Source organism: Paralichthys olivaceus, chromosome 7 (genome assembly GCF_024713975.1).
Source record: "Paralichthys olivaceus isolate ysfri-2021 chromosome 7, ASM2471397v2, whole genome shotgun sequence".
Taxonomy (NCBI): Eukaryota; Metazoa; Chordata; class Actinopteri; order Pleuronectiformes; family Paralichthyidae; genus Paralichthys; species Paralichthys olivaceus.
The window spans coordinates 10,218,798-10,246,616 of NC_091099.1; the positions used below are offsets into that span (position 1 = coordinate 10,218,798).

General features: G+C 41.1%; 2 protein-coding genes across 5 annotated transcripts; both read right to left on the reverse strand.

Moving 5' to 3' along the window:
• Positions 1 to 13: 13 nt before the first annotated feature.
• ric8b (RIC8 guanine nucleotide exchange factor B) lies at positions 14 to 9,051 on the reverse strand. 2 transcript variants are annotated; one of them, XM_020079352.2, is made up of 10 exons: positions 8,842 to 9,051; positions 8,380 to 8,427; positions 7,654 to 8,286; positions 6,445 to 6,539; positions 5,272 to 5,422; positions 4,860 to 4,955; positions 4,486 to 4,630; positions 4,136 to 4,280; positions 3,920 to 4,039; positions 14 to 1,891 (listed from the first exon to the last, which is right to left on the reverse strand). In XM_020079352.2, exons 1-10 carry the CDS (start codon positions 8,923 to 8,925, stop codon positions 1,783 to 1,785), a joined length of 1,626 nt encoding a protein of 541 aa, XP_019934911.1. In that variant the 5' UTR covers positions 8,926 to 9,051; the 3' UTR covers positions 14 to 1,782. The 2 variants fall into 2 exon arrangements, with proteins under 2 accessions (XP_019934911.1, XP_019934910.1); XM_020079351.2 differs by having other exon boundaries at positions 4,860 to 4,958.
• Positions 9,052 to 11,178: 2,127 nt separating this feature from the next.
• rfx4 (regulatory factor X, 4) lies at positions 11,179 to 27,118 on the reverse strand. 3 transcript variants are annotated; one of them, XM_020079436.2, is made up of 18 exons: positions 26,933 to 27,118; positions 24,639 to 24,725; positions 24,443 to 24,503; positions 21,737 to 21,860; positions 20,495 to 20,556; positions 19,928 to 20,141; positions 19,386 to 19,463; positions 19,109 to 19,272; positions 18,260 to 18,360; positions 18,074 to 18,132; positions 17,806 to 17,950; positions 17,416 to 17,510; positions 16,786 to 16,903; positions 15,513 to 15,632; positions 14,947 to 15,102; positions 14,659 to 14,785; positions 14,420 to 14,558; positions 11,179 to 12,602 (listed from the first exon to the last, which is right to left on the reverse strand). In XM_020079436.2, exons 1-18 carry the CDS (start codon positions 26,973 to 26,975, stop codon positions 12,330 to 12,332), a joined length of 2,166 nt encoding a protein of 721 aa, XP_019934995.1. In that variant the 5' UTR covers positions 26,976 to 27,118; the 3' UTR covers positions 11,179 to 12,329. The 3 variants fall into 3 exon arrangements, with proteins under 3 accessions (XP_019934995.1, XP_019934994.1, XP_019934992.1); XM_020079435.2 differs by having other exon boundaries at positions 12,181 to 12,602; positions 14,659 to 14,824; positions 14,947 to 15,099; XM_020079433.2 differs by having other exon boundaries at positions 12,181 to 12,602; positions 14,659 to 14,824.
• Between the last annotated feature and the right edge of the window lie 701 nt (positions 27,119 to 27,819).

Here is a 27,819-nt window from a genome sequence, read left to right on the forward strand (position 1 = left end):
AAAAAGACAAACATTTAACTTATTCTCCAATTTATTAACTTTTCAGTGGATGACTGACTACGTAAAACAAAAGTGGTGCTGTTTACAGTTTGTAAGTGCAAAAACAAAAAGAATTCTAGTAACATAATCTTTGCAGAATGTGATCATCATGCAGTTTTAATGAATCCCACAATGATTGTGCAGGAAAAACCAGGCATTTACATGTGTGAGAGAAGAAACTGATCCACAAATGACAAATTAAAGGGAAACAACAAAACAAATGGTCAATGGATGGTTTATAACAATTCAAATTGTGCAACTTTTATCTTTTGCAGACATTGAAGCTGCTCAGAAAACTCCCAAAACCTTCCTAAGACACTTATAGCTGGTTTTCCTTTTAATTTGTCACATTATTTTTATGTGAGGAGACAGTAGTGGTGATTCACAGGTCAGGTGAAAAGTGTGCTCATGAGTTAACAACTGAGCTGTCACCACATTCTGGGATAATGAAACATGTTCTCTGGTTAAAGCAATATTCAGTTTCTCTGGATTGTAATAAGCACATTATTTTTTTTCCTTTAACCACAAAGAACCTATGATTTTAGTTCAGAGACCAAATCTGTTGTGTCTACTTATATGCAGCTGACTAGAGAAGTGGCACTTTTTTTTTTTTTTTTAATCAAAAAGTGTACAAACAAAAAGAAATTCAGTTTAAATATAGACTAAACTGGATTTTTTTTATAAAATTAGCAAATATTTCAATATAGAAAACAAATCACATTACACAAACTAATTTAACAAGATGCAGATTTGGCAAGAGAAATGTAGATTAGAAAAGAATTTCTTTGAAAAAAAAAATGGTTTACTTCTGTCAACAATTGAATTCATATATTCCAAGAACACCTTCTGCCAACAAGCCCTGAATTCAGAAAGTTTCCTTGGCAACTAACTGATGTGCAACATTCATTATAATTACCCAAACTAATGAAGACTCACTGTGAGCTGCGAGTTCAAACTATCCACACCGACTCTGCATGATCTCTAAATATACATCAATCCTCTGGTCCAGGCCGGACAGGCTCCGTGATCTTAATTTCATGTGTAATGTGTGATGTATTATGTGCACTTGAATTATCTCGATATATAAACAGTGGACAGAACATGTAGCAGAAAAAATAAAGAGACAAAGTGAGAAACAAGAAGCACATGTGGAGGAATGTTGATTTAGATCCAATTACACTTAATAAACCATGATAACCGTGTTTTCAATGAGAAACACAAGATCCAGCAAAATGTATGATATTACCTTTATCATCTCAACTCAGGGAGCAGGAAAGTAAGGGGTGATGGTGGAACAGTAACCACGGAGGCCTCCGATGCTTCATGGTGCATCGCGCATCAAGTCCACTTCGGCTTTAAAGAAGTGCTTATGGCAGCAACGTGGCCCCTCAAGTCTCCTGTGAAATGTTGAGCTGTGTCCCACTTCAGGGCTCGATCATCAGGATCGTTTGTTTGTCTCAACTGAAAACATTGCAATAGGCTGGTGTTTTGTCTGATTGCAACTTTAAATGAAAGGTTTTCTGATCCAGCATCTGACCTTTCTATTTTATGACTGCTCTATACTTTGTTTCTGTGACTTTTAGACTTTCTCTTTTAGAAATTCAGCTTTTAGCTTCTCTGAAGGACCCACCGTCATGGGTACAATCCTTCGAAAGATCCAAGCCCTTGAAATGGGACGCAGCTTTAGAAGTGTGGGGGCCTTGTGGGCTTAGTCTGGAAATGTGGCCTCGGATGTGCAGAGCACTAATCAGAGTCTGATCCTGAGTTGCCTTCAGATGGGTCACAGAGCGTTTCTTCAAGAGGTGCTAACGTCCCGTCCGGCCTGACGCCCATGGGACGAATTAGGTTCTGCCTGCAAACACACAAAAACATCAGGCAAAAACATCAGCAGCTGGATGAAGAGCTGTTCGATAAGATCGCCTCAATCATAAAACTTGTCATTGTTTTCTTGTATATTGGAAGAAAAATTCTCTGGTCAGGACACTTGTACATCTTTACTCTCTTACATCCACAACTCGAGGACCCTCACTCGACTAACCCCTCCCCCCTTCTTTATGGACACTGGCCCCTGTTGGGCCATCCTCTTTCTCCCTCTCGGTCCTCACCCCCTCCTCTCCTGTGGCACTTTAATTACAGGATCAGCGCTCAGACTAATCTCCTCAAAGCCACGGCTGCCCCTTCATACTAATCCAATTATACCTGCACTTTGTGTCACCACTCCCTCCCTGATGATTTATCATCAAAGATTTAAAGAGGAGCCCATTTTCATTCATTTCAAAGATTCAAACACGAGCGGCCATGTAATTCCTCCAATTAAATTTAACTTATCCTGGGAAAAACAGCAGGTTAAGTTCTTTAAAGAGAAATTGAGAACAACTGAGAAGTGGTTAAATCTGAGAATATTGTAGCATGGATTTGATATATTTTCACTGATGAAATCTGCAGAGGCATCATCGGTCTACAGCCTCAGATCATTGGTCAAAGTCAGAAGAAAGAGAACTAACGAGACACAACAAACAAAAACAGGAACCCTTTATCTCTACTAATAAGAGCAAAAGAAACCTCTGCTCGGCTCCTCATCAGTGACAGAGGGGCTAAGGGTCTGGCAGATGTAAGGGGGTGTTGGTTGTGGTTGGGTGGGGGTGTAAAATATGTGCTAATTGGAGGATCAGTTAAGCAATTAGGGGAGCACATTCTTGTTGGGCTTTGACCGATCTCCCCAGAGCGGCAAGTGTAGGGAGCACCTCTCGGTCTTCACCACATCTCCTTAAAACTCCTTCACTGAGGAAGAGAAGAAAGAGGACGCATCCTCAGAAAGGAATCTTCCTCTTCTGGCCACACGTGCCTCATTACAGCTCAACCCCCCTCTTTGGCTCAACAATGACGAGGTCAGCTTTCTTATGTCTGCACATTTGTTCACCCGTGTCTCTTCCTCTGCGTCCACGTTCCATCTAAATTGCTTTGTCTAGCTGTACCTCTGTCTCAGTCCACTCCCTGTCTGGCTTCTCAGAATGAGAAGAATAAAGTCAGGACATGTATTATTATTAAAAACCTGAATGCGACACATAAAGGAGCCAGGACCAACAGGCCGACTGTGTGCCAATTAGGTGATAATTAATGGAGAGGTGGTAATGATGTTGCAGTGGCGTCCTGGCAGCTTCCATTTCCTCCAGCTGAATGCTGCGGCGTGCTGGAAGTCCAGGCCTAATTGAAGCTGCAGCTAATGGCAAGAGATTCTTCCTATGATGAATCAGTTGGCAGGGAGCAGGCTCACTGTTACTTTTGTACAGGCATCATGCTCGACTAACGTTAGCTTCTGTTCGCTAAGGAAAGGTCAACATAAATGCAGAAGGGCCCTTTGCAGAGGGAACAATAACTAATATGAATAATTTGAACAGGGGTGGCAGCAGAGGGAAAAGTTAATCATGTTATTCGAGCCTTTGCAAAGGAAAAATAATTGTTTGTCAAAGAATTCTGTGTTTGTAATGTTTTTCTGTTTTCACAATACCTGAAAAACTTTTTTTTAAATCAGTGTATTCTATTTTCCATTGCACACAGATGCTCTCCACCATCATAAGTCAACATATAATCCAGAATAAACATGGCAACCCACACTCTGTGATTCTCTCATACTATGGTCTCCGGTTATAAACAGTATACAGTAGCATAAACCTGCCCAAACAAACCTGTGAGCCTCGCAACAAGTGATGAATATTTCTGTGTCTGGATCCAAAAATTTGCACATGGACCAGATTTTTTAAACTTTTATCCTCAGTGCCGTTTTTGGCTTGAATGCTAATATGAACTTAAATTTAATGATCTAGTATATTTCGCTCATGATCTAAGTGTTTCTGCAGCCTCGAGCAGAAGTTGGTTTTACCTTGACAGCTTGTCAAACATATTGACCAGTTTCTGGGCCTCGTACTCCTTCTGCTCCTCCGTCATCTCCTCGATGGGGTTCGGCATTGGCTCCTCCACGTGACCAGTGATGGGGTTGATGCTGCAGATGAGGAGGAGAGCGGGCTTAATGTGCAGCTGTGAACTAATTCATACATCAGCAAGACGTTAACATTAATAACATCAGACTGTTACTCACAAGGGTTTGGCAGACTTGTATTCTTCTGTGTCCGAGTCTTCATCTTCGGAGTACTGAGTCTCTCCTCTCCCTCCTCCAAGAAGTCCTCGAGCCACCAGGAGTCCTGCTGCATTTCCATATCCTGTGTACTTCAGCAGGTTGTCCACTGAAAGAGGAAACCATAAAGACACATGGGTGTGACGTTTTATATATATATAAATGTCCATGTGTGAGGATAAAGCAAGCTGGAGTTACATTTATACAGCAGTCTTAACTAAACTACAGAAAGTATCTTTTATTCTTATTTTCTCATCTGATGTGCTGTGTTCACTGTTCCTCCCTTGATTTGATGATTACTTGCCCCCTCTTACCGCTCTCTTTGCAGAGCACGAAGAGAAACTCTGCTGCCATCTGCTTCACACCCATGTCGACATGAGTCATAAGGCGAACCAACTTGTTTCTGACGGTGGTGCCAATCTCTGGCCTGATTTTCACATCTTTCAGTGGTGGAAGTACCTGAAAATACAGAGGTTTCCAATCAAAATGTTCGGCCATTATAGCCAAGCTGTTAAACCTAGTCACAGCATAATGAACACACACATAACCACACTGTTACAAGCTATAACATAATTTAAATCTGGTTATCACACTGGTGAGTTTTTAATTTGTTACTCAGACACTAAAGCTAAAATTCATATTCTCATTTTCCAGTAGCAACTCAAAAGGCTTCGGTCTGTGACTGTACCTGAGCTTTGATATATCTGCGGATCTCTCTGTGGTGTCTGGATCCTTCAGTCATAAGGCTGAGCACCGGAGTGAGCCCCTCTTTGTAGTTGGAGCCCTGCTTGTAGTGACACAGACAAAAATGACTTCACATGCTGCACAAGCTGATAAATATTGTGAATTGGCGTACCGGCGGTTTAGGACAAATGAACTGTATGTCTCCAATTAAGAGACCAACCAGCGAGAATTCCACAAAAATGTGTCCCAAAATCTGCTGTATGTGAGAGTACTAAAATGTCTTATAGTTTACATGCAAAATGTTTTTCTTACGTTCTGTACCATCAAGAACACATGAACAGAAATAATGGACTCAGCAAACGTTCAGACTGAGAGTTACAGTCCTCCCTATATTCACTGCAGAGGATGAACTTTACCTTGTCGATCCTTTTCTCCATGAAATCCAGTAACATCTGGACTGCATCCATGTTTTTCCCACCATATTTCTCAAGTCCACCCTGGACAGGCACGTCGATTAACACATCCAGGCAGGACACGGGCAGGTTGTTCAGCAAGTTGACAGCATGGCTGGTAATAAAAAAACAACAACTTTTAATTATGAAAGATTTTTACATTCTTCAACAGGATGGAATCAAAAAGGTTTGAGAAGTAAATAGAATCAGTAGTTTAAAGCTTTGGATCAGTTTGCTTGAGAAGAGTCAAAGACCCTGATGTCAAAAAGGACTGCGAAACTGAGATCTGAGATTATCTGCTATTTATAAAATATGTATTTTTTTGGTCTAAAATCAATTTTGCTCCCACATTAGACAATAAGAGATAATTGGTGATACTGTGGTACAAGAGTGGTGTAAACTGATTTAAAAAGCAAAAAGAATCAAACAAAAGACAAACTAAATTAGGAAATTGAATTTGACAAAATAAATCCTAATTAACTCAACACATTCTAACTACATAAAAACTACTTTCTCTCCTCACAGCACCATTTTCTAAGTAGACCTGATCTGTTACTTATTCACATTTAAACAGTCTACCACTATGTTAATTGTGGTCATTGGGCCAAAATCCCATGAGCAGTTCAGCCGCCAGTCTGACAGGTAATGAGGAACATCAGTCACTTTTACGTGACACTGTTTGAGTTTGAATCCGGGGCCATAGATTCTTGGCATTCCTGCATTAAATTACCTTTAGAATAAGATACTGCTCCAGTATAACGACCGCTAAAAGCATTTAGAAGATGAAACACCCAATAAGGCTCCAGAGAAACAACTTTGCTGTGGTGTTTTTCCCACGATGCAGTCTACCAGATATCAGTCTTCATTTGTAGTGAGCTGCTAGCTCACTGCTGCTCAGTGGACACTCAGGGCTTGGTGAGAGTGGGTGCTTACATTCGAATCACAGCAGGGGATTTTCTAGTCTGTACACAGATCTAGTTATTTTCCTGTGTGGTGGAAGTCCTTTGTCTATCTGTGTGCTTTTCTATGCAAATCAGTTTCAAATGACGTTTGCCAAATATCTTGGCTGTTGGTCTAGTGTCCTTTCACAGGTCATAAAGTGCAGAGCACCTCCATTCAATGCTGCAGCTCTCCTACCTGTGTGCTTCCTCTGTTTTCTCCTCTGTCTCAGTCCTCAGCATCAACAGATGACGCAGGATGGCAGTGATTAGCCGCAATTGGTGATCATCCTCCTGTCAAATAAAGGAGTTTCAAAATCATTCATAGCAAGAACGCTGTTTTATTGGAAAGGAAAAAAAAAAAAAAAGTAAAGCAATAAAGTTAAACATGTTCAAACTACAAGAGCAGGACCCTAAAAGCAAATGCCTACTTTCAAAAATGGGAGCTTAAATATTTTAAGAGGTGGACTAAAGAAAGATAGTAGCAGAGGACAGCAGTGTTCTAGGGAGACAGCTTTTTGGAATTAGGATTTTTTAAAACATGACAGAGGAGAGGAGGGGCCCTACATGAGTCTAAGAGGTTAAATGACATAAAGCCATTAGGACTTACACTGTGTTAGAGGCTGCCTTTGCCGTCATGTGAGCCTTTCATGCAAGTTGCATGAAATGTAGAGTGTTTGAAATATCTTCTTAGACAAGAGTGACAAGTTTAATTCTCATATTCTCAAATCTACTGTAACTACCCACTATTACTGTAATAATGACATTCCTGACATATTGTCTAACTGTGACCTCTTCATATTTCATCTAATCTGATTCACAGGAATAGAAGATGCAATTTCTGGTCTGTTTATCAAACAGAAAGCGAGAATGCTGGATCTATTTTAGTGAGTGGACCCAGCCTGACCTTATCAGTGCTTTCAAATATTTACCTTATCATGATTGTGTGGAGCTGCTGCAGAACAAGTTTAATATGGATGTTATGATATTTGGTTTTAAAGGGTTTTAAGGTCACACTCATCAGGTTAATGCTTCATACAGGAAAAAGGTTTGTGTGTAAACTGGATGGTGAGGTTGTTACGTTTTAATTGTGTTGCTCCACATTTCAGAGATTCAGCTGACCAAGGCTCACTGACAGTGAATCAGCAGTGAGAGGCGTCTTCCTCAGAAGGATTCCACCCAGACAAATGGTTGGTGAGACATAATTGGCTGTTGTGGGGATCAAATGTATGATCTTTGTGGTTCGAGACAGTTTAATCTAATCCATAATTGAGCAAATGACCGAGCCAGAAACACATATCTTCTCTGCCCCGTCAGTGCAAACCCTGATAAGTGATGAGCAATGTGAGCTCTTACTGTACATTACACACTGTCACAGCTTTACGACACACAAACACGACACACTCACCTCACCGGCGTCACACAAAGTGAGGTTGAACAAGGCCTTCAGTGCCTCCATTGCTCGCTGGTTGTCCTCCGCAGATATGGGCAGGGCCTGCGGATCTGGAGGAGCAGCCTCATAGAGGCCGACCCAGTGCACATCCAGCGTGTGCTCCAGGACCTCAGTCAGTAGTTTCACTGCATGCTTCTCTATCCTCAAAACCCCTCTAACATCAGGACGCAGGGCAGAGAGCAGGAAGAGGAGGCGCAGTGTGAACAGGCCCACCTCATGGTTCCATGTGCGGGCCGTACGCAGCCTGGCACACAGACCGTTAACCAGCTGCACATCTACACTAACCTGCTGAGCTGCAGGACTGTTAAGAATCACGTTGCTCAGGCACTTCAAGGCCTCCACCACCACCCTCTCCTCCTCCTCTGAAGAGAAGGAAGAATCTTCCTGTGAGCTTATCTGGTTGTCACCTCCTTCCTCTCCTGCACACAGCCTCGCCAGCCCCCCCAGAGTCAGCATGCCTTCCCTGGTGGCTACGGGTCCGAGGACGCGCTTGTCTCTGGACAGGATGCGGAGGGACTCCAGACATGTCTTCTGACAGCTGGGCTGCACCTGCCTCCCCAGTACTGACAGCACACTCTGACACAGCTTCTGTGGAGGAAACAGGTGGAGAAACACTCATCACAATGAAACAGGACGATCTCTTGATCATTTAGAAACGACCAGCTCAGATTCAGTGCTTACGCTCCGCAGGGCTTCTTCCTCTGGGTCAAAAGTGAAGATGAGAGTGTTCTGAAACAGAAACGATGCACATTGTTGAAACAGACACACACATGAAACACGGCCTGTTACAAATGTTTGGTACACATGACACTGCAGTCCTCAAGGGCCTCGGCGTCTTCCACCCAGACATACATGTCAATAAGGACATGAGAGAATCAGCTGATGCTAACACTGCTGTTACTCTGACAGGCAACATTAGCATCACCAGCGCTACATGGCTGCTGTGAACCACATGTTAACAACACGTCGGGCTATTCGTAGTTTTTCTGGTGATGTGTTAACGACGCAATCACCACACGTCGGTGCTCTCATTCGGTTAAGTTGGCTAACAAGATGTTAAGCTAACTCGCGGCTAACTAGCTAGCGTTAGCGCTGCAGTTTGTTTAGGATGACGTAAAAAGAAAAAGCGCAGCCGCTCCCCACCTCTCGGTTGTACTGACGCAGAAGCTCCTCGATTTCCTGCTCGTTGTTCGACTCCAGCTGCGACAGGATGGTACTCAAATCCATGGTGAACACAAATAATGGACCAGTGGAACAGGCAGCTGGTTATTGACGTTACCGGGGAGTGTTGTGAAGCTAGCGAGCTAGCTGTCGGGGCTAGCCTGGAGAGGGAGGGAGGGAGGGCGTGTGAGAGAGAGAGAGAGACAGAGAGAGACAGTCACCATCAGCTGTTCTCCTCTGAGTTTATTCAGTGTAGTACAGTTACACATTATAAATAAATACCTCATATTCCACACACCAGTGTACTTACTATATACTTTCTATTATACTATATAGCACTGCGCAAAACACAGCATGTCTCATCGTTAATACTCACATTAAAGTATAACTTTTAACTTCTACCAGGTGTGAATGACAAGACAACAGTGATCCGTGTGTTTTTCTAAAGGAAAATAAACCAAAGAGTGAATAAGAAGCAGGTATATAAACATGTAAACACCTAACAACCAGACATCTTCATTATTAAACATTTCAAACCAGGAACTGAAGAGAAAACCTGTTCACTGAGAATCGTGTCATTATCTTTGATTCACTGGTTTATGTTGTGTAATTTGAAAACGATGCACTTTACAATTCCTTTGTATGTTTTAGCAGAAGGACACTTAGAGAGCGCAGACCTCAGCCAAGGCTGTTTGGCCACTTCATCACCATATTGCATATCCATAAAGTATCTGTATTATCTTTTGAGAAATTCATAAAAATGACATCAAATGTTTACAAGTGAGATTTTCCTGACCCGTACCACATCCTTCCACTAGGTTTCATTGTAATCTGTCCAGTAGTTTTTGCACAATCCTGCGTACAGACCAACACACCAAGAAAACGCAGATGATAACAATAAATAATAATAATATTAAACCAACCTCTCCATCACTCTGCCCTTTTCTCAGGCTCCTGCTTGAAAATGACATGCCCTAAAATTGATAGAGTATAACTTTGCATCCACATGATCAATAACCCTGGTATCTATATAAAGGTAAGTTTTGACTCAATATAAAAAGTGACTCTTCAATAAAATATATTGTTTGCCTAATATGAATGAGAAAAATGCAACAATGAAGCCATTATTAGATTCTTACTTTGGTGAATCTATGGCATCACATCATTGAATGGGATCAGGATATGTTGGCCACAGCTGCCTCACACTTCTGGGTTTGAACCTCAGAGTTTGAATCTTCCTCCAGCAGCTCAAAGACGTGCACAGTGGAGACTAACAGTGAAAGTGTGTTTGTGTATTTCTACTAATAAATATTGCTACAGGCTGCCTCGCCCTCAATATAAATAATTCATTGTTGTCAATGCACTGTTGCATGTGACTGATATAAATGACACGCTATCCATTTATAGGTACTGCGAGTTCAAAATATAAACCACGTTAATTTCTTGTTTTTAATAAAAAAAAGAAAATCAGTTTTAGAATATGCATTAAATTATTTTGCTGCAAATGTATTTTATAGTATTTGTAAAGCACATGACTATTTTATTTGAAGGAGGAACGTGTGCACGTTTCTCACAACTGACAGCATCCTCCTCATGCACACCCACACTCGCCAATCTTCTCCTGAAATCCTCAGCGGATATTGATATTGACACTCAGGTCAGGTGATTAAATCACAATGAAGGAGGCCCTTTTTTTTATGTCTATTGCTGTAAACATGTTGTTGGTTTCTAAAGTATCCGTTGTGAATCCAGCAGAATGAAACAGAACACAGAGGATCTATGTTCTAATAAATACAAACCTCGGCAGGGGTCAGAGGTCAAAGGTTACGGGACTGAGGTACAATGACCTCAGCACAGCAGGACATTCTCTCCATTGAAATGTAATTCTTTCTGCAGTGTGGCCTCTGTGCTACTGGCCCAACCCCCCATGTGTTGTCAATGGGGTGCACGGAGAGAAGTAAAAATCACCTCAGAGGACGTAAGAAAATGTTTTTCCTTTTCAACATCAAAGCCTATGTGAGGATTGTGAGAGACGGCTGAAATCAAATCATGAATTTAAGGTCCAGACGTATTTGACAAGAAGGTAGGATGTACTTTAAATAAGTGTATTAGCCATCTTATATTAAACATAGAAAGTAAACAGATCAGTGGAATTCAAGACTTTGCTCCAGTCCTGAAATTGATTCTGATTATTATAAAGATACAATAACATGTTTTTGTGCATCATTTCTTGCATTTTTCCACAGATGGTGTAAAGAAATAGTGAACAGAAGAAACAGACTGGATAAAGAGGACACTTTGACAAAGATGAGCCACTGCTTTAGATTGTGAAATTATTTATGTGGCAACATTTTTCCCCACATACACATCAGTTTCAACTGTGATAGTTGAACAGTCACCACAAATGGTTTCCAGTGCTTTTATTTACAGAAAAAAGTGACTAGAATTCATGTTACTGTACACTTTGATATTTTCCCTTTTTATAAATACCCATAGGGTAATAGGTCCTCAGTTGCTTTGAGTGCATTATAAAAACACACAACCCTAATTAATGGTTAATGCGTCCTCTACTAACCATACAAAACAGAGAACAAAGTACCAGTTGTAACATAGAAAATAAAGAATAAACCATGTTACAAAGTTACAGAAAATACATACTCATATATATATATATATATATATATATATATATATATATATACACATATATATCTACATATATGTATATGTATATATGTGGTCACAGGAAAACAGCAGAAAAGCTTGCAAAACAAAACAAACTCGCACAGTTGTTTCTGAGTCACAGCATTCAATCATTAAAACACTATCCAAGTTGAAGACACCTTCACATGCTGATCAAGGTCTCTCATTATATCGGTCACTTGTCATGTTCTAGCTTTGTGTCACTGTATGATACTGGTGTCCCAGGAGAACGTTAAGGCGGTGCAGTTCATTTATCTGCTGCAGTGAATTCACGACGCGACACGGCGCTGAGACACAAGAGAGAGACAGTGGTGTCACTAAGATTGTACTGGTGTCAGTAACAGCTTACGACACACTGATGCATCAGTCAGCGACCAAACTGACTGGCGGCTGGGACAACGTGTGCGGTGACTTGTGAGACTGACGAGGGCAGAGGTGTACATTCCTAAAAACAAAGGCACAGCTTGGCAGCAGCATTGCACTCTCAAAATGATTTTGCTGCAAGTTTTGACAATCTGTATGATTTAATAGTTTTCTTCCATCGCTTGCTGATGAAACTTTTGACAAACACCTCAATCATCAGCGTGACTGACGGAATGAGTCTTTTCAAATTGTCTGGACGTCCACACAATGATTCCTTTTACCTTGCATTGGTACTCTCCACTCTCTGCTCCTCCTCCATGTACTTGATCGGAAGTGTTCAGAGACTCTGCATCCACCTGTGTGGCAGGCCTGGAGCTTATATATAGCAAATCAGTGTTCGAAGGCTATTTAGCCCAGCCGGTGGTGGCTTCTCCGTTGATATAGGCAAAGCCGGGGAAATGCTGTGAGTGTTCGTACTCTGAGTTCCTGCGTGGGCCCAGGGGGGAGTACATGTCCCCAGAGGTGGCATAGCGGGATGAATGCATAGGTGGGCTGGTGTAACAGGTGTTGGTCGGTGACACATCTGGCCACCGAGAGGCCACAGGTGTGGGGTGCAACCGAGGAGTACTGCCCATCAAGCAAGGCTCCATCCGAGACATCTGACCGTTGAGTTGGTACTGTTGAGGAAAAGAAGAGGAGAGACGTTAGTGGTGCAGTGAAGTCATCAAGAAGCATAATATACAAAGTGAATAAGTCAGAGCTGCAACCATTTATTATTTTCATTAGCAACTGGTTTGCTGATTATTGTCTTGATTACCAAAAAAATTGGCAAAATGTCCTGTTCAGATATATTCCTCTAACAGAGCCTGAATATATTTAGTTTATCATATGCTACCAAGAAAATCATTATTTGAAAAGGTGGAACAAGTGATTTTTACGCATTTTGCTTGAAAAGTGACTCAAACTTTTGACTTATTATTAAAAAAGGTCTGATAGATCACTGCCAGTTCTGTGGGGAGAGATACTCAATATAAAAACCTGTACAACTCAGCCCAAACTGTTCAAGCAGTGTACACAAAGATGATATTACTTTTCTTTCTTGTAGATAAAGAGAATAAACTGGTGGAATAAATCTAAAATATTGACTTGTTTATGTTTTTACTGGAATAAACGCTGTCACATGTTAACATGCTGGGTAAAAAAAAATTTTAATCACCCTGTAGAACTCACCATCTTAACTATTTTACTTGCCAAAGTTGCTGAAAACCAAACTCAGGTAATTTAGAGAAGACATAACTCCTGTGTCCTCAAAGCTACAGTCCTGTTCAGTTATACAGTTCATATTATATTTGAAGCTGTGATAACCATGTTGCATTAGGAGTGAACTGACCCTGCCAGCAATCACTGTCAGGAGAAATAGCTTTACAAGTTTAAGCAGATTGGACAAAATAGAAAATTAGGCCACTTAAGAAAATTAGACACCAGCTGGAAAGCTGCTCTTCCTGTGTTATTGTTGTTGCCCTTGGTGCCTGACCACAAACAGCAGCTGATGAAATCTGCGTGTTGGCCGAAATATTTTGGACAGATGGGGATCCGACAAAGTTTTCTATTAGTTTCAGCTCCACCTCCAACCTCTCGTACACACAAAGCTCCGGCATTGTGCCCGATTTAAGCTCAGACGGTCTTAAAAAAAAAAAGGAAGTTAGACCCTTTTCCCTTTTCTCACTAAATATAAACACGACAGTCGAACCCATTATGGGCGATCACGGCATGGAAAAAGACAGTCACTGCAGGTCAGAGAGCAGAACAGACGCCTCAGCTGCCTCTTGTTCACAAGCAGAAAAGAGACCATTGAATAACAATATTTTAATAAACGCCCCCTTGCCCTGGTCTTTGGTGACTGGCTCAAACAGATGAAGAGACTATTGAGAGCTGGAAAGAGGAGTAACAGAGCAGGGCCCCTCCTTGCCCCGGCCGGGCCACCTTTCACTTCTCTGCTTCCTCTGTGTGGAGAGGCTGATTCTGGGACTTTAAGAAACACGGTGAGCACAGAGGCCCCTGCCTGATCTCCTCCAACTGTAAAAGCAGTTGAGGCTGGAGGACCCTTAGCAGGAATTTACCAGCAAAAGAGAAAACTCTCACCAGCCGCGACATTGGCTGTGACACCACGACTCGTCATAATAACACCTCGCTCAAGTGCAGATCTGCCTTCACAGGACAGTTCAGAGACAGTCTGATCAATTCTCATCCAAAAACCAACTGCACATGAGCTGCTCGTGTACAAATAAGGAGTACTTTATTATATATGATTTAAATAGAAATATCTTTATAAATATTGGTTATTGATATAAAACATAATCTTCATCTGTATTTGTGATTTACATTTTATAAGCTCATGCCTACATTAATGGAGATGGGTGATTCAAAAGTATTTAAATTCAATAAGCATTCTTTAAAATGTCATTGAATCGTCTTTGTGGTGATGAACACTGACCTGAGCAGATGAGCGGTGGTAGGTGGAGTAGTGGAGGGGGGCGGGGAGCGCCGGCTCATGGGCCAGATTCGGGTACTGGCTCTGGATAGAGTGAGGATGCTGGTTGGCGTAGCTGCCATAGTTGTAACTGCCAGTATACCTAGAATACAGTTAGCAATGTGTTTTTAAAAGTATTCAACAAAATGTACTAGTTTACAAAGTGCACTGAAATTTAACGTAATCCTGAAAATCATAATTACCCATGCTCCTCTCTGTGGGTGTACACTGGCAACCGGTGTGCGGAGGACGGGGAAGGGACTGGAGCGCTGTTCCTCATACAGGCCAGCTGCTGTCCGGCCTCTGGAGCGGAGCCGCCTGCTGTTGTCACTGTGTATGTAAGGGACCAGGTATATGACTGAACAGCGCCTGGTAGACATATATAGACACAGAGACAAATGTGTTGGCGCAGAGAACCTATGTGCAGTGAACCCTGCTACACCCTGCTTTTTTATACGTGTGTGTGTGTGTGTGACTGATGCCTGCCTCACCTGTGGTGACAGGGACTCCGGTGTACTCTGGAGACACGGCTGCTGTGGGGGAGCTGGTCGAGGAGACGCCTACAGAGTGGACGGAGCGAGCAGGAGAGTAGGATCCTGGGGACGAGGAGGTGGGAGTGGTTTCTTTCAGCAGGAATTCCTCCTCTGCTGAAGGTGAGAAAAGACGACAGAACATTTGACATTTTAATACAAGAGGCTATGTTTGGTGTTTAAGAGCTAAAATAAACCTACAGCTACTCTGAGAGGTTCAAACGCATTGTGTTCATAAGTAAAACATGTTTAAATGTAAATATGTACTCAATGGCACGATAAAGAACGATATAATATAAACCATTTGATTATTTTCATTACTGATTAGTCAGAAGATTTTTCAGTGATTGGTTCATTTTTCAATTAATTGATTGATCACATGGAACAGAACATGTACGTTTCCTAAGCCCAAGGTGATTGCTTCAGACTAAACAAACTTATATAATTAAAACAATAATAACCCAACAAACCACTTCATAACCTAGTTTTGCCGACAAATTGGTTATACACAAAGGCAGCGGCCTCACCTGTGCTGCCCTCGCTCTTCATGGCCCTCATGAGGTCGTTGGCTCTCTCTTGGCAGTGCAGCGACTCCAGCAGGTAAAGAACATAATCATCAAACATGAGATGGATCAGGTGGAAGGAGCCTGGACACAAACACACAGGAGGGAGAAGTGTTGTTTATCAAAAAACAGCTATGACATTATCAATGTACTTAATCAGGTTAAGAAAGTGACTTGGTAACAGTGAGGCTCAGTTGGAAAAGATGCCAGTTGAAGAATGATGATGACTGAAAGATGACTTCACATCCTGCACACTGACAGGACGGCCCCTGTTATTAGAAGGAAGCAAGTGCACTGGTTTCCATGTACCGACCCAGTGCCAGAAATATGTCAGCTGACCCCGGGGTCGCACGGAAGATGAGACCCTGGCAAGTGAGGGAGTGTCACAATTGTGTCATTGTGCCGGTTGCCGCCACCGCCGTGCGCATAATAAACACTTGTGGCTATTTAGAGGGGAGCAGGGTATAATACTGACCGGTCATAAAATGGAAAAGACAGGCAAACACATCGGGAGCACGGTGGCAGGGGGGTCGGCTTTTGTTAATTAGCTGTTTGTGCACAGAGACCTGCTCTATCAAAACACTGCAACCAGCTGTGTCTTTGATATTCACAGACACGGCCAAAGACACAAGTACAGGAAAGAGAGGCCATTTTCTTTTCTTTCATTTTCACTGCTTTTCATTTGGTGCAGACCTCGGCCCGTGCACAACAACCAGGGGCAATTTCAAGAGTGATTTACTTGTTTGAGAATCTTGAAATGTTTATACGATGAAACTGACACTAAAATGAACTTCTGCAAGTTTAAACCAGTTTCACTCGTCAGTGGGGATATAGAACAAAATCCAGACATCGTGAGTGCTATATAGATAAAATGTTTTATTATTATATTATAAATATGAGAAGTCTCGATTCGCTCTTTTTATATGGACATCCCTGGTTAAAGGATAATAAATAAAGGTTTTATATGAGTTAATGCAATATCTTAATTTTGCTAAATTGGTTAAAGTGTAAATTATTAACAAAATTAACAAAAAATCATAGATCTGTGTATAAACAGTTACATTCAGGTACAGACTTTATTTAATATAAGATTCAGATGGGATTGAAATCCATTTCATGTTTTGATTCTCATCTTACAACGTGCATGACATAATAAGTAATTATTCCCTGTGCACGCTGTCAAACTTGCGTATTGCCTGTCTGTTGCAGGGATGATGACAAAGCATTAGCTGCTTACCGAAGCTCGGCGCGCTGTGGAGGGTCATATCCCGGATGACTCTGGTACCGAAACACGACCACATCAGCAGGAACTGTTGGGCCACCTTCTTCAGGCAGCCGGGCCTCTTCCCTGCCACCTAGAGAGAACATTTCCATGAGAAAAGAGGGGGAAGGGTCGGGATGCCGGGGTAGAATTAACCCCCGGGTCCGTATTGGGGCTTAACCCTTAGGAACGAAAAACATGTCAACAAGTCAACTATTTAATTTGCCCCCGGGGACACGCCTTCCCATTGAACTATTGTCTGGGCAGTCCAAGACGTTGCCAGGGCGACCAATTTTACAAGCCCATATCTGGCCATAATGGACGCAAATGGGAAGCTTGAAGACATCATTAACTGGGAGGATTGCAGGCTAAGTGCCTGTGTGTAAGAAAGACACGCAGAACGAGTGGCTCTGAGCCGCAGGTGTCTTTTTAAGGGCAAAACGATCTGCTGTGCAAATACTTTAAACATTTAGTTAAAGTCACTTCACTTCTCAGAATCTGTTTAAATCTGTGCGACTTGAACTAAACACTTCTGACTAAAATGTGCTGCGTCAGTCCACGTTTAAGGAGGTGTGTTTTTCTTGATAAAAGTATTCTCTGTCTGACCTTGACGACACAGCGGTCCACCATGGAGTCCAGCCACTCGATGTACGCCTCGATCGGAGACTGCTCCTCCAGCAGGCGGTCGAACTCCTGATACACTGTGACAGGAGGCAGAACGCCAGGTTAGGCAGGATTAAAATAAACATCTCTCTGCGACGGCTTCTGCGTATCTGTGACCTCTGATCCCATCAGGCCTGATGACTGGAGATGCTCCACAGGGTGTTTCAGAGCAGAGTGAACTTATTTAACCTTTTGCTCTCCATCATTACTGCTTTGACTCTGCTGGTCGTGGGAATGATTGTCGCTCGGTGTGTTGTTTGCGTGAAGGTAAAGTGTAATTCTGTGTGCGGCTGGATGTGTCAGAGTGGAGTCAGTTTAACTGCATAGACTTACAATGGATAATGAGCTGCCTGTGCTCCTCTTGTGAGTCCTCCATGGTGTAAAGTGTCTGCTTGGTGATGCTGTTCAAGTCCACATTCCTCCAGTCCTCCAGCATTTGAAAGGTGATGTCGACGCTGTTTATCACAGTCCGTGACGCCTTGGGACAGATGCATCAACAATATTACTCGCACAAGCATACCCATATCGCTTATCAGCTGCGATCAGCCGTTCATATGGATTTTATTAAAAGAAAAAAACACATCCAGAGCACGACACATACCTGACAAAGATGGTTTAACGATGTTTGTCGCTTTAGAATCTGAGAAAATCTCCTCGATACTGGCGACAAAAAAAGAAAGTGTGGTTACTCCCGTGAATAATCATTTATTTTATCGTCCCTTTTTTTTCCAAATACAAATTTTAGAATGTGTACTTTGAAGATGTCAACAGTGGATTTGATACTTACATTCAAATTTGATGTTTCTCAGGTTTTCAGGAAGGTCATGAAGTGCTATTTTAAGCCACTCATCGAGCTGTTTGGCAAATTTTCGAATAACCTGAGTCAAACTGTAAATGAGAGAAAACAGAAACAAAGAAATCTATTAGGGCAGCAACGAATCTATACACCCAAACTAATCGATGATCATTATTGTCTAAAATTATCTGTTTTGTTCATTCAATTATTTGTTCGGTTTAAAAATGTCCCAAAACACAAAACATGCTCATTACTATCTTCAAATTACTTCTATTAACCGATGGAGACAAAGATTCAGCTGAGCGCTGATTCTGCAGAGGATGAAGATAAAGACTGAGATGTGGTGAACGGCTACAGAAAAATCCAGTAAGTGGATCTTTATTCAGTTTCTTTCATATGGGACAAAAGGAAAAGGAAGTTTTTCCGTCTGGAAACATGGTGGAATATTATTTTGAAAAACAATTAAAACAATTTTGTTTTTCATCTCTTAATTGTGCTTAAAAATCCAGAATAGAATTTAAAGCTGACACATTTTTAAGGTTACTTACTCCAAACTGTCCAAGGTTGAATAAAAATGTTTCTACAATTCTTAACAATTTTTTCTGGAAAAGAGGAATGACTTTTCTCTGAAGTAATGAGCACTTTTCCAGATAGCAGATCATTAAATACAGTTTGAATGTGTATGAAGATCATTTGATAGACAAAATTTATTTTCGACATGAATACACAAAGGATAGTGTAGTAAGACATGCGTGAGCCTTTAATCCAAACTGCAGGTTAACAACAATAAAAGTTTGTAGTCTGTCAGATGAGCGTGAGTGAGGCTACAACACGACTCACCTATCAGGCAGTGCTTGCAGGACGGTGGGCATCAGCACCCCAGAGATGGCCTTATAGAGGATGGAGTCACAAACACCGACTATGTTCACCACCGTGGGGGAGCCGAGGACAGGGAGCATGTGGGGTGGCATGCCCTGCCAGAAGTGCAGCAGGAAGCTTTGGACCTGCACACGCCACAGACACACCATGACGTTACATACGAACAGTTACACACTATCAAACTTTCTGCAAAACAGAAACTGATTTAAAAAGACAAGGTTTAAAAGAGACGACTCGCCTCGTCAAAGTTGGCTCGAATCACGGTGTCCAGTATCCTCTGACAGTGCGTTCTGTACATCATGATGAAGGTTGACACCTGTGGGCAACAACACAACATTCATCTAATTGCATCACACACTTAATAGCTTTTTTTCCTCTCTTTTGGGGAAAACCTGTGGTACAAAAACAAGAAAATAAATCTTAAACAAAGCATGTGAACCAATAAATACACGTAACAGGTCTAGGCTGGAGCGGAGTAATATAAAACGAGCTTTAGAGATCAGCAAAACACAAACCATTTAAAATCATGGCCCCTCTTTAAAAGCTGGACAGCTAGTGCCTGTCCTTTGTCATTGCTAGATCTTATTATCTCCCCCAAAAGATTAAGAGTTAGTGAGGAGCCAGCATATAAATCCTCGGGGTCCTTCTCTAAACGCAGACCAAGTGAAACTCCAGATAAAAGAGCCAGAGGGGGCACAGAGATGGCAGGGAGAGGTGGGATGAGAGGGGCGATTGGGTGGGGGGGGGCTGTAAGGATGGACTTTTAAAACTCCTGTTTACCCTCTCTTCTGGCAGGCTGGCGGGCAAATTTAGGTCTTTGACATTTGGAAACTCTGGCAGGAGCGTCCCCAGTTTGGAGCGCGGTGAATACGCCACTGTCTGCTTGGTGACCTCTTTCTTCCCCGTCTCGTTCACCCACGCCGCTCCCTTCTTGGAGTACATCACGTCATAATACTGAGAGGACTCCTTCACCGCGATGCCGTAGTAGTGGTACCTGCGGAGAGGAGACGTGGCATGGTTTATTTATCCCTCATCAAGTACAAGTAATACTACTATCGAAAAATGTGAAAGAAAAATTTAAATTCTCTTTTTGTATAAATGTACGTGTTTCATCAAATGACCTCTCTCGGATCATTCTCTTGAATCTCCTCCCACCTATGCTACAATTTTAGATCTTAACTAACATTAACTTCAACATAAATCTGCTTTGTTTCAAGTTTGTATAGATTTCCAGGAAATTAGAGGAAGAAAGTTTTCTTCACGTTTAGAGATTTCTGCACATGAATTTGTATTTTTGTGTTTATAATTCGATTTCTTAGGAAAAAAAACCAAACTAAAAGAACTTACTTCGACTGGCCTCTTGTCCCCAGTCTTCTGGTGGTTAACGCTGGAAACTGTTGCCTTATGATCTATTGATTGTGGGAGACAAAAAGTCTTCATATCAGATTAATCTGAGCCTTTTACAATCATTTATAAAAATTAAGAGGAAAAAGAAAAGGAGATGGAAACAAAAAGTCAAATAACATCTTTATAAAATATTGACACATGAATTTCTGACTCGGAGGATAGTTGGAATCTATGTTCGTGAAGACATTATGTATTAATGAACAGACAACACTGTACACATAAAGTATATTATGTAATATAATGTACTTGTACATTCAGTTCCTCATGACAAAGTGTTTAATAAAGTTTGTGAGCAGAACAAAATGAACGTCTCATCGCTGTGTCCACTGGGAGGTCTGGGAGGAAAATAAAAGCTTTGAGAACCATCCATTTATGACATCCAGGGGTATTACTTTTTTTTTTCTATATCAACAGTCTCCCCTCATCCATCCCCTCTCCTTCGCTCTCTCTTTCTCTCCCCCTCTCCCTCCTTCTTCCTCTCCTCTCTTTTTGTCCAAAGAGATTGGATCCTTGGTCCAGCTCCTGGTGCAGAAACTTTAGCAAACAGTGTAGCTCTCCATTGTGTGGGATGAAAAAAGAGGCCAAGCTGTGAAGTTTCTGTCAGGCCCCGCTTGATAAATGAGCAGACAGGGAGGCAGTCCGGGCCCTCTCTCGTTTTTTTGTCCTGAATCAATGAAGCCTTCCTAAAGGACACCCCACACTGCTCCAGCCACTGATCTAACATTCCGCAACATCTCACCCTTCCAAATTTCCTTTAATTACACATTAATCCAGGCCCCTTCTCTTTTTCAATATCTTCCGACAGGAGCTGCAAAGGGGCGGGGGTGGGCCTGGGGTTGGGGGTTGGGGCCGGAGTCCAGAGTACAGGGGATGTCTGGGGGTAGGAAGGCTGAGGAACTTGTTGGGGTTGTGGGAACAGACGAAAGCACATCTCCTTTGGCTCTAGATTATGTGTTCAGTGAGCGACCACAGAGCTTTGCTTCACACTGAGCTGCAGACGATATTACTCCAACACAACAGCCAGAGCCGAGGCAGAACCAAGCCAGGCATGAAATGGTCAGACTGAGGCTCATGGCTGATTGACTGGATGTGATTATTGCTTTCACAGAGGCTATAAAATCGGACTCTCGTCCCTTCTTCTGTTGAGTCATTGGCGTTAATGACAGAAGGATTTAGTCTTACCTTTCCAAAACTGGCTGCGTTCACAGGCTGTGTGTCCTGCTTCTCACTGAAGTCTAAGTAATGCATGTAGAGGGCACTTCGGGGGATACACACACCTTCCGCTATCTCATAGTTCTCCTCTAGCCTGTAAATAATAATGACATTCATCAGAAATATATTTCAATAAAACAAAATTAAAATTAAGTTTCTGGAAAATGTGCAGGAATTCACTGCAGGGCAATAAAAGCATTTGATGATGTGACAACAATGTTGATGTTTTCATGTATTTATGTAAGAAGGGAATTTGAAGCAGAACCACATTTAGGTCTAATTTTCATCTGTGGTCTCTGAGTGGTTTATAAAAGACCTGTTGGTGGTGAGCGACCTCGTCTTGTTTCGCCTTTGTTGGAAGAATCCTGATAAATTCATGACTTATCTGAATTTTGGTAAAATTCTCCAACATCGGCATATTGTCATATTTTATCAGACTTTTTATCACTCTGTTGGATATTCCTCTGTTTGCTGTTCCTGCTTTTAAAGCGTTCTGTTGGTTCAAGAGTCGTCCTGAATGTCAGGGTCCAGACAGTTAAAGTGATTTATGTGTAAAAAAAATGTTAAAAATTTAAATAATAGCTTTGATTTGAACCTCGGAAGCCTCTCTACATGATGCACGTCATACTCGCCATGTGACTGTAAAATTGATTTGCATTTACACACTTGCTAATAATGTGAAAGAATGTCCAGTGTTGCAGATCCCAAAGAAAAGAGAAATGTAACTCTTGCTTCTTTTAGTCGTCAGTGTCATAAAAATGCTTTTTGTTGTGTCGACAAATGTCTGGAAATCGTTGTTGCCGTCACTGAAGTGGCTCTGACTTATTTCATTTCTTATCGGGGAATTTGTTCTTTGTTATTCTTCTGGGCCCCTTTTATTCACCATCTACATTCTGCCGCTGAAGCAAATCTTGCAGAGACGTAATAGCAACTTTCATCGTGGATGATACGCTACTGTATGTTTCGATAAAACCACTGGTGTGTCCTTTATTGTAATCTGCCTTTTTTAAACAAAAAAAACGGTTATCCAAAAATGTTATTGTAATGGTTTTAAACTTTATCTTCTTTAATCATTTAGATTTTTTATTACTTTTATCATTTGTTTAGTTTAAAATAGTTATTATTGCTAATTCAAGTTTTGCAGCATATCTGCCCCCTAATGGTCCAAAAAGAAACCATCACTGCAGCTTTAAAGCGTTGGCTTGAAAACAGAAAACACATTATCCAAATGTCAAATGACCAAATTAGAAAAGACCCAATATTGAGCCTTGAGGGACACACCATCACCAGTTACTGCTGACGTGGCATTAACCACACACATTTGTGGAAATGTGTTAATACATTTAAATATGTTGTGTAAGTTATGTAAATGTTATGTAAAAGTGTGCAACTTGTGAACGCAGTGAGAAAGAAGCGAAAGTATCTGGCAGAATATCTCTGTGCTGTAGTTAGTAATGATGATAATGTGGCCACCATGTTTGGAAATCATTCTGTTTCTGTGCAGTTTTTAATATGTTTGCCACAACAACCTCTTCTTTAATAAGTCAAATTTAAAATGTATAATATCAGTAAAAAATTGAATGTCCATCTTTTCATTCAGAGTCTGGACTTTTATGACGTTAACAAACTGCACATTCAAAGCTGCGAACTCTTCTCAGCAACAATAAAAAGGCAAAAAAAATTAGTAATAAAGTTGACTTTTAATCCTGCTATAAAAACATTATAAATATATTAAAGAGGGCAGTTAAAATATAATTCAAGTCTATAATGCCTCTCTTTAAGAATTCATAATTGGTTAGTGACTCCACTCATCCTCCTCACCCTGGGTTTAAGCCCCCCCACAGTGCAGCTTAAATCAGTATTAATATTCATTTAAGCCCATGTGTGTTTTAATGCTGTTACATAACAGGTGTCATTGGTCATGGGGCTGTGCAACAGGCCACAAGTATGAGGTTTGTATTTTGTACATGTGGAGGAAGTGAAGTCAAACTCATTAGATTATTAAGATCAATGTTATTATGTAAAATACAAACCTCACACTTGTTGCACAGCCCCATGAGCAATAAAACCCACATCATCTTAAATAAACATTGATACTGATTTAAGCCTGTGTGTGTTTTAATGCTGTTAAGCAACAGTACATATGAGGTTTGAATAATAACATTGATCTTAATAATCTGATGAGATTGTATATTTGATTTCACATCCTCCACCTGTACAAAATACACACAACAAATCTTCTATGACAAAAAGAAATGTTAGTGGCACATAATGTAAACTGTACTTTTATCGCCATGATGAGGTCATTAAAGTATGTGGAGAAACTTTTGTTCATGTTGTCATCTACATGTAAAACTACTGAAATATATATAGTTATGATATTAACATGAGTGAAAATGATGAACCACACTGTGACACATGCTCTCAACTATTGAAGTCAGAAAAAAATCCACTAATTGTAAAGTTAACTTTTTCGTATTTTCTCTATGTCCCACAAAATGAGTGACAGCTTAAATAAAAATAATTATTAATCAAAAAACTCGAGGAAGCGTAGCTTTTTAAAAATAATTTTAACATTTTTTGTCTGCTGTTGAACATTAAAGTGTTATTTTTAAAAATTTTTTTTTACTTTTACAGAGAGAAGAGCAAAACATTCAGATTTTGTGTTGAACTCACCATTCCAGAGTAGCTGGTGTCGAATGTGGTTTAGAGGCTCTGTTATTTTCTTTTTCTTCATCTGTAATATACAACACATTTAGAGTTTTACAAATAACCTGACACAAAACATGACATGAAATTTACTAACACAGCAGTTTGTAAGAAGCCTCATTGAAGTCAGTAGATTAAGCGTAACAGCGCATGTCGTGCTTACGTTCATCGTTGGACATGTTCCCCAGAGACGTGTGACTCGAGTATCGTTTGCTCTCGCTCTCGTTGAGGCATCTTTCAATCCAACTCTCTAAAAAAAAAGACACGAAGAACCACAGATCAGCTCTCATTACTCAGCAAAACAATACATTATGTCATTTAGACACATGATAATGAAATTGCGAATTTGTAAGAAGAATAGGATTTTAAAAATTTAACACTGGACACTTTTTATTGTGATTTGGGTAAAACATCACTTACAGCAGTGTTCGACAAATTTTAGCTTTTTACGTTAAACTGAAAACCTGTCAATATATAAAACTGGCAGCTTAAGCTTTATTTACACAAACAGTGAAAATCGCTGCGTGCACAGCCACTATAAATGTCACTTTTGTGACAGGGTGAGCTGACAACAGTCGATTGTATGAGCAGCGCAGCAGCCATGGCTCTATTTGAGATGTTTTCACCAAGACGGCAGGAATCCAGCATTGTTCCCAGGAGACTACGAGCGTACACACTTGCTTAAAAGAGCCCGTGCACATTACTGAGGCAGTCTGCTGGAATAGAGGCCATTGTCCTGTTTTAATTTCTACTCAGAACTAGCACGACTGGTGTGCTTTCTGTGACCGAACTGCAGCAAAACACCAGAGCTTTCATGTGGAACCTGCCTGACCGAGTGGAAATCCATTTAAAATGTCTTTGATTTGTTTAAAGAAAGGATTTATTCTTTGATAAATGTCATTAACAAATAAAAAAATAAGAAATGGTGTGTAACTAATATTATTTGTTGTTTATTTGAATGCATCAAAGCATTTTCTCAATAAAATGTTTCTATAATGGTAAGAGAAAGCTTCTTCTTTATCAGCCAGTTGTGTTTAACGTTACGAACAAAGTAAAAAATATATGAATATTTTTCATTGAACTGGAGATAAAAACTACTATGTAACTATGAGCAGGAGACACTGCCTCCGAACTTTACGCTCCACATGCAAACCTACAGTGAAAACCAGTTGCTTATAAAATCTTCGAGAGCCACCATTACATCTGTTGCTCGGACTGACTGTTGGCAGAACAACCTGTTGGTGCATGGGGGGATTGGGGGAGATCCGAGTCACTGAAAAGTTTTAGAAGTTTACACTCGACGAGGATCTACATGTTGACGTTCGGCATGAGCTTACAGAAAAAAGATGCGGCTGCATTTAGAGTCAGATTGTCACCGACCTGGAAGACGTGGATGAAGTTTTAGATTTTCAAGTTAAATTTGGTGTTTATAATAATTAGAAGCTTATCTTGGACTCTGTTACAGTGGCTGTGATCATCGTCAGCTTTTATATCATTTTGATTGGAACCATTCTGTAAAACATGCTAATTATAATGACTCTTACACAATTAAAAAAACCAACAGCCTGAGAATTTGCATATATTAACATTGAATAAAACACCACATGTTGTCTCTGACATTTCTTATAATTTACTGACAGTGTTTGCTTCTGTCTGACTGAAAAAGAACTAAAGAAAAACAAATGAAACAAAATGAAAAAGTGAATCCAGTGAAGTGAAGCTAATTCTCCACAGAGGCTCAGGTCTCAAGCTTCATTTGCCACAGGAGCAGATAAGTTGGGGATTGAAATAATTGGATTAAAATTGATCAGCAAGTGAAACAGGTGTTCACTCATTTATTAACACACATTCAACACTTCACTGTTTTACACTGCACCAGCAAAATGGTTTTGGTATCGAGGCTTAATGAAAATTCATTGATGGAACATGTTTTAATTTAAAGAAATAACTCCACTCCTGCATCATTTGCTTTTCTTTTTAATTTTTCAAAATTAAATTCTTCAGTTTGCAGCTGAATCAATTCTTTAGTTTTCCAGCTTTAGACTAGACATCTGAAAATAAACCAGAGACAGGTGCACGATGCTGCTCATTGCTGTGCACTTGTTTTTATTTCTACACAACTAATGATTAGTGCAATTTCTAAAACTACTTTTACTGAACAAAAGGAAAAAAGCAAGAAACCACCTGTTGTAGATTTAAAGACTATTCCATATTTTAGAAGTCTTTGTGTGACATAACACACTTCTCAATACTGCATGTGACCAAATAAATACTGAGTAATTAAAACATTAGATGAGAGATGAGAAAAAGTTTCAAATCAACAGCCAAGCAGCCGAACACCCGCACACAGAGTTAGAGACGTCCAGAGGAGCAGCAGCAGAAACACTCGCACAATGTCTCTGAACAGAAGCAGATTTTCTTCACACATCCACACAAGCAGAGTTGAAGGGGACTGACCTGTGGAATCCATATCAGGCTCCTCCAGCAGCCCGCAATGCATCCTCTTCCCATCAACAACGCTCTGCTCCTCCAAGAAAATGGCTTAGTGCACGCTTCCCCCTCCTCGACGGCTCTCCCCTGGTCTCGCTCAGTGTTTCCGTGACCACTGCCCGTCACAGGAGATGTTGAGGATCTGAGGTTCGCCCAGAGAGGGGTGGTGTTGGCGGAGGAGAGGGGGGAGGTGGGAATAAGGGAGGAAAGAGGGTGGTGGGGGGGTAAGAGACTCCAGAAATCCAGCGGGGGGAAAGCCAGACCCGTCAAAATGTTTGCTGATGTTTCATGGGAAAGGGGCTGATTTTATAGGAGCCCTGATGGGGACATGTCATTGATAGGCTTGGAAGGCTGATGAATGGCCCCAAGTCAGATGGGGATGTGGCAAGGCTCACTGGAAGTCTTTTGTGGGGCTGTTTTGAATAAGAAAAGCTCCCTCCCAACGAAAAAAAAAAGAGGCTTAGATCTACACAGTCCCAACACTGTGGCCTCCACATCTTCCATTATGGCATTTAATTTAAGTTTTCTACACCTCCCAGCTCCAGATAAACATACGCAACCTCTGCGTCTGATTCTAACTGCCCCTTCACATCCCACAGAAACTTGTTGCCACATTCCCTGTGCTCATCATTCCACCATTAAACTGTGTTTGTGACAACTTTGCCACACAGCCGACATGTCCTGTGCTTAAACATGTATCGAAACATGCTTTAAAAAGCACAAGTGTGGATTTATTTATGGGAGTTTTCACCTCTTTTCGCTCACTCTTTTACTTATTTTCCGTCTGCCTAAGAGAAGAGGGAACGCTCACAAAGGGGGGGAAGTAAAAGTGCAAAGCCCGAGGCTGGGAGGGC

Coding starts and splice junctions, on each gene's coding strand:
- rfx4 (XM_020079433.2), bottom strand. CDS start 26,975: ATGCATTGCGGGCTGCTGGAGGAGCCTGATATGGATTCCACAG. Junction 18,361..19,108: donor CTGCAAGCACTGCCTGATAG/GTGAGTCGTGTT, acceptor TCTCATTTACAG/TTTGACTCAGGTTATTCGAA. Junction 14,559..14,658: donor ACCCACAGAGAGGAGCATGG/GTAATTATGATT, acceptor ACTGTATTCTAG/GTATACTGGCAGTTACAACT.
- ric8b (XM_020079351.2), bottom strand. CDS start 8,925: ATGGATTTGAGTACCATCCTGTCGCAGCTGGAGTCGAACAACGAGCAG. Junction 8,428..8,841: donor TGCGTCAGTACAACCGAGAG/GTGGGGAGCGGC, acceptor TTTCTGTTTCAG/AACACTCTCATCTTCACTTT. Junction 6,540..7,653: donor CTTTGTGTGACGCCGGTGAG/GTGAGTGTGTCG, acceptor TTTATTTGACAG/GAGGATGATCACCAATTGCG.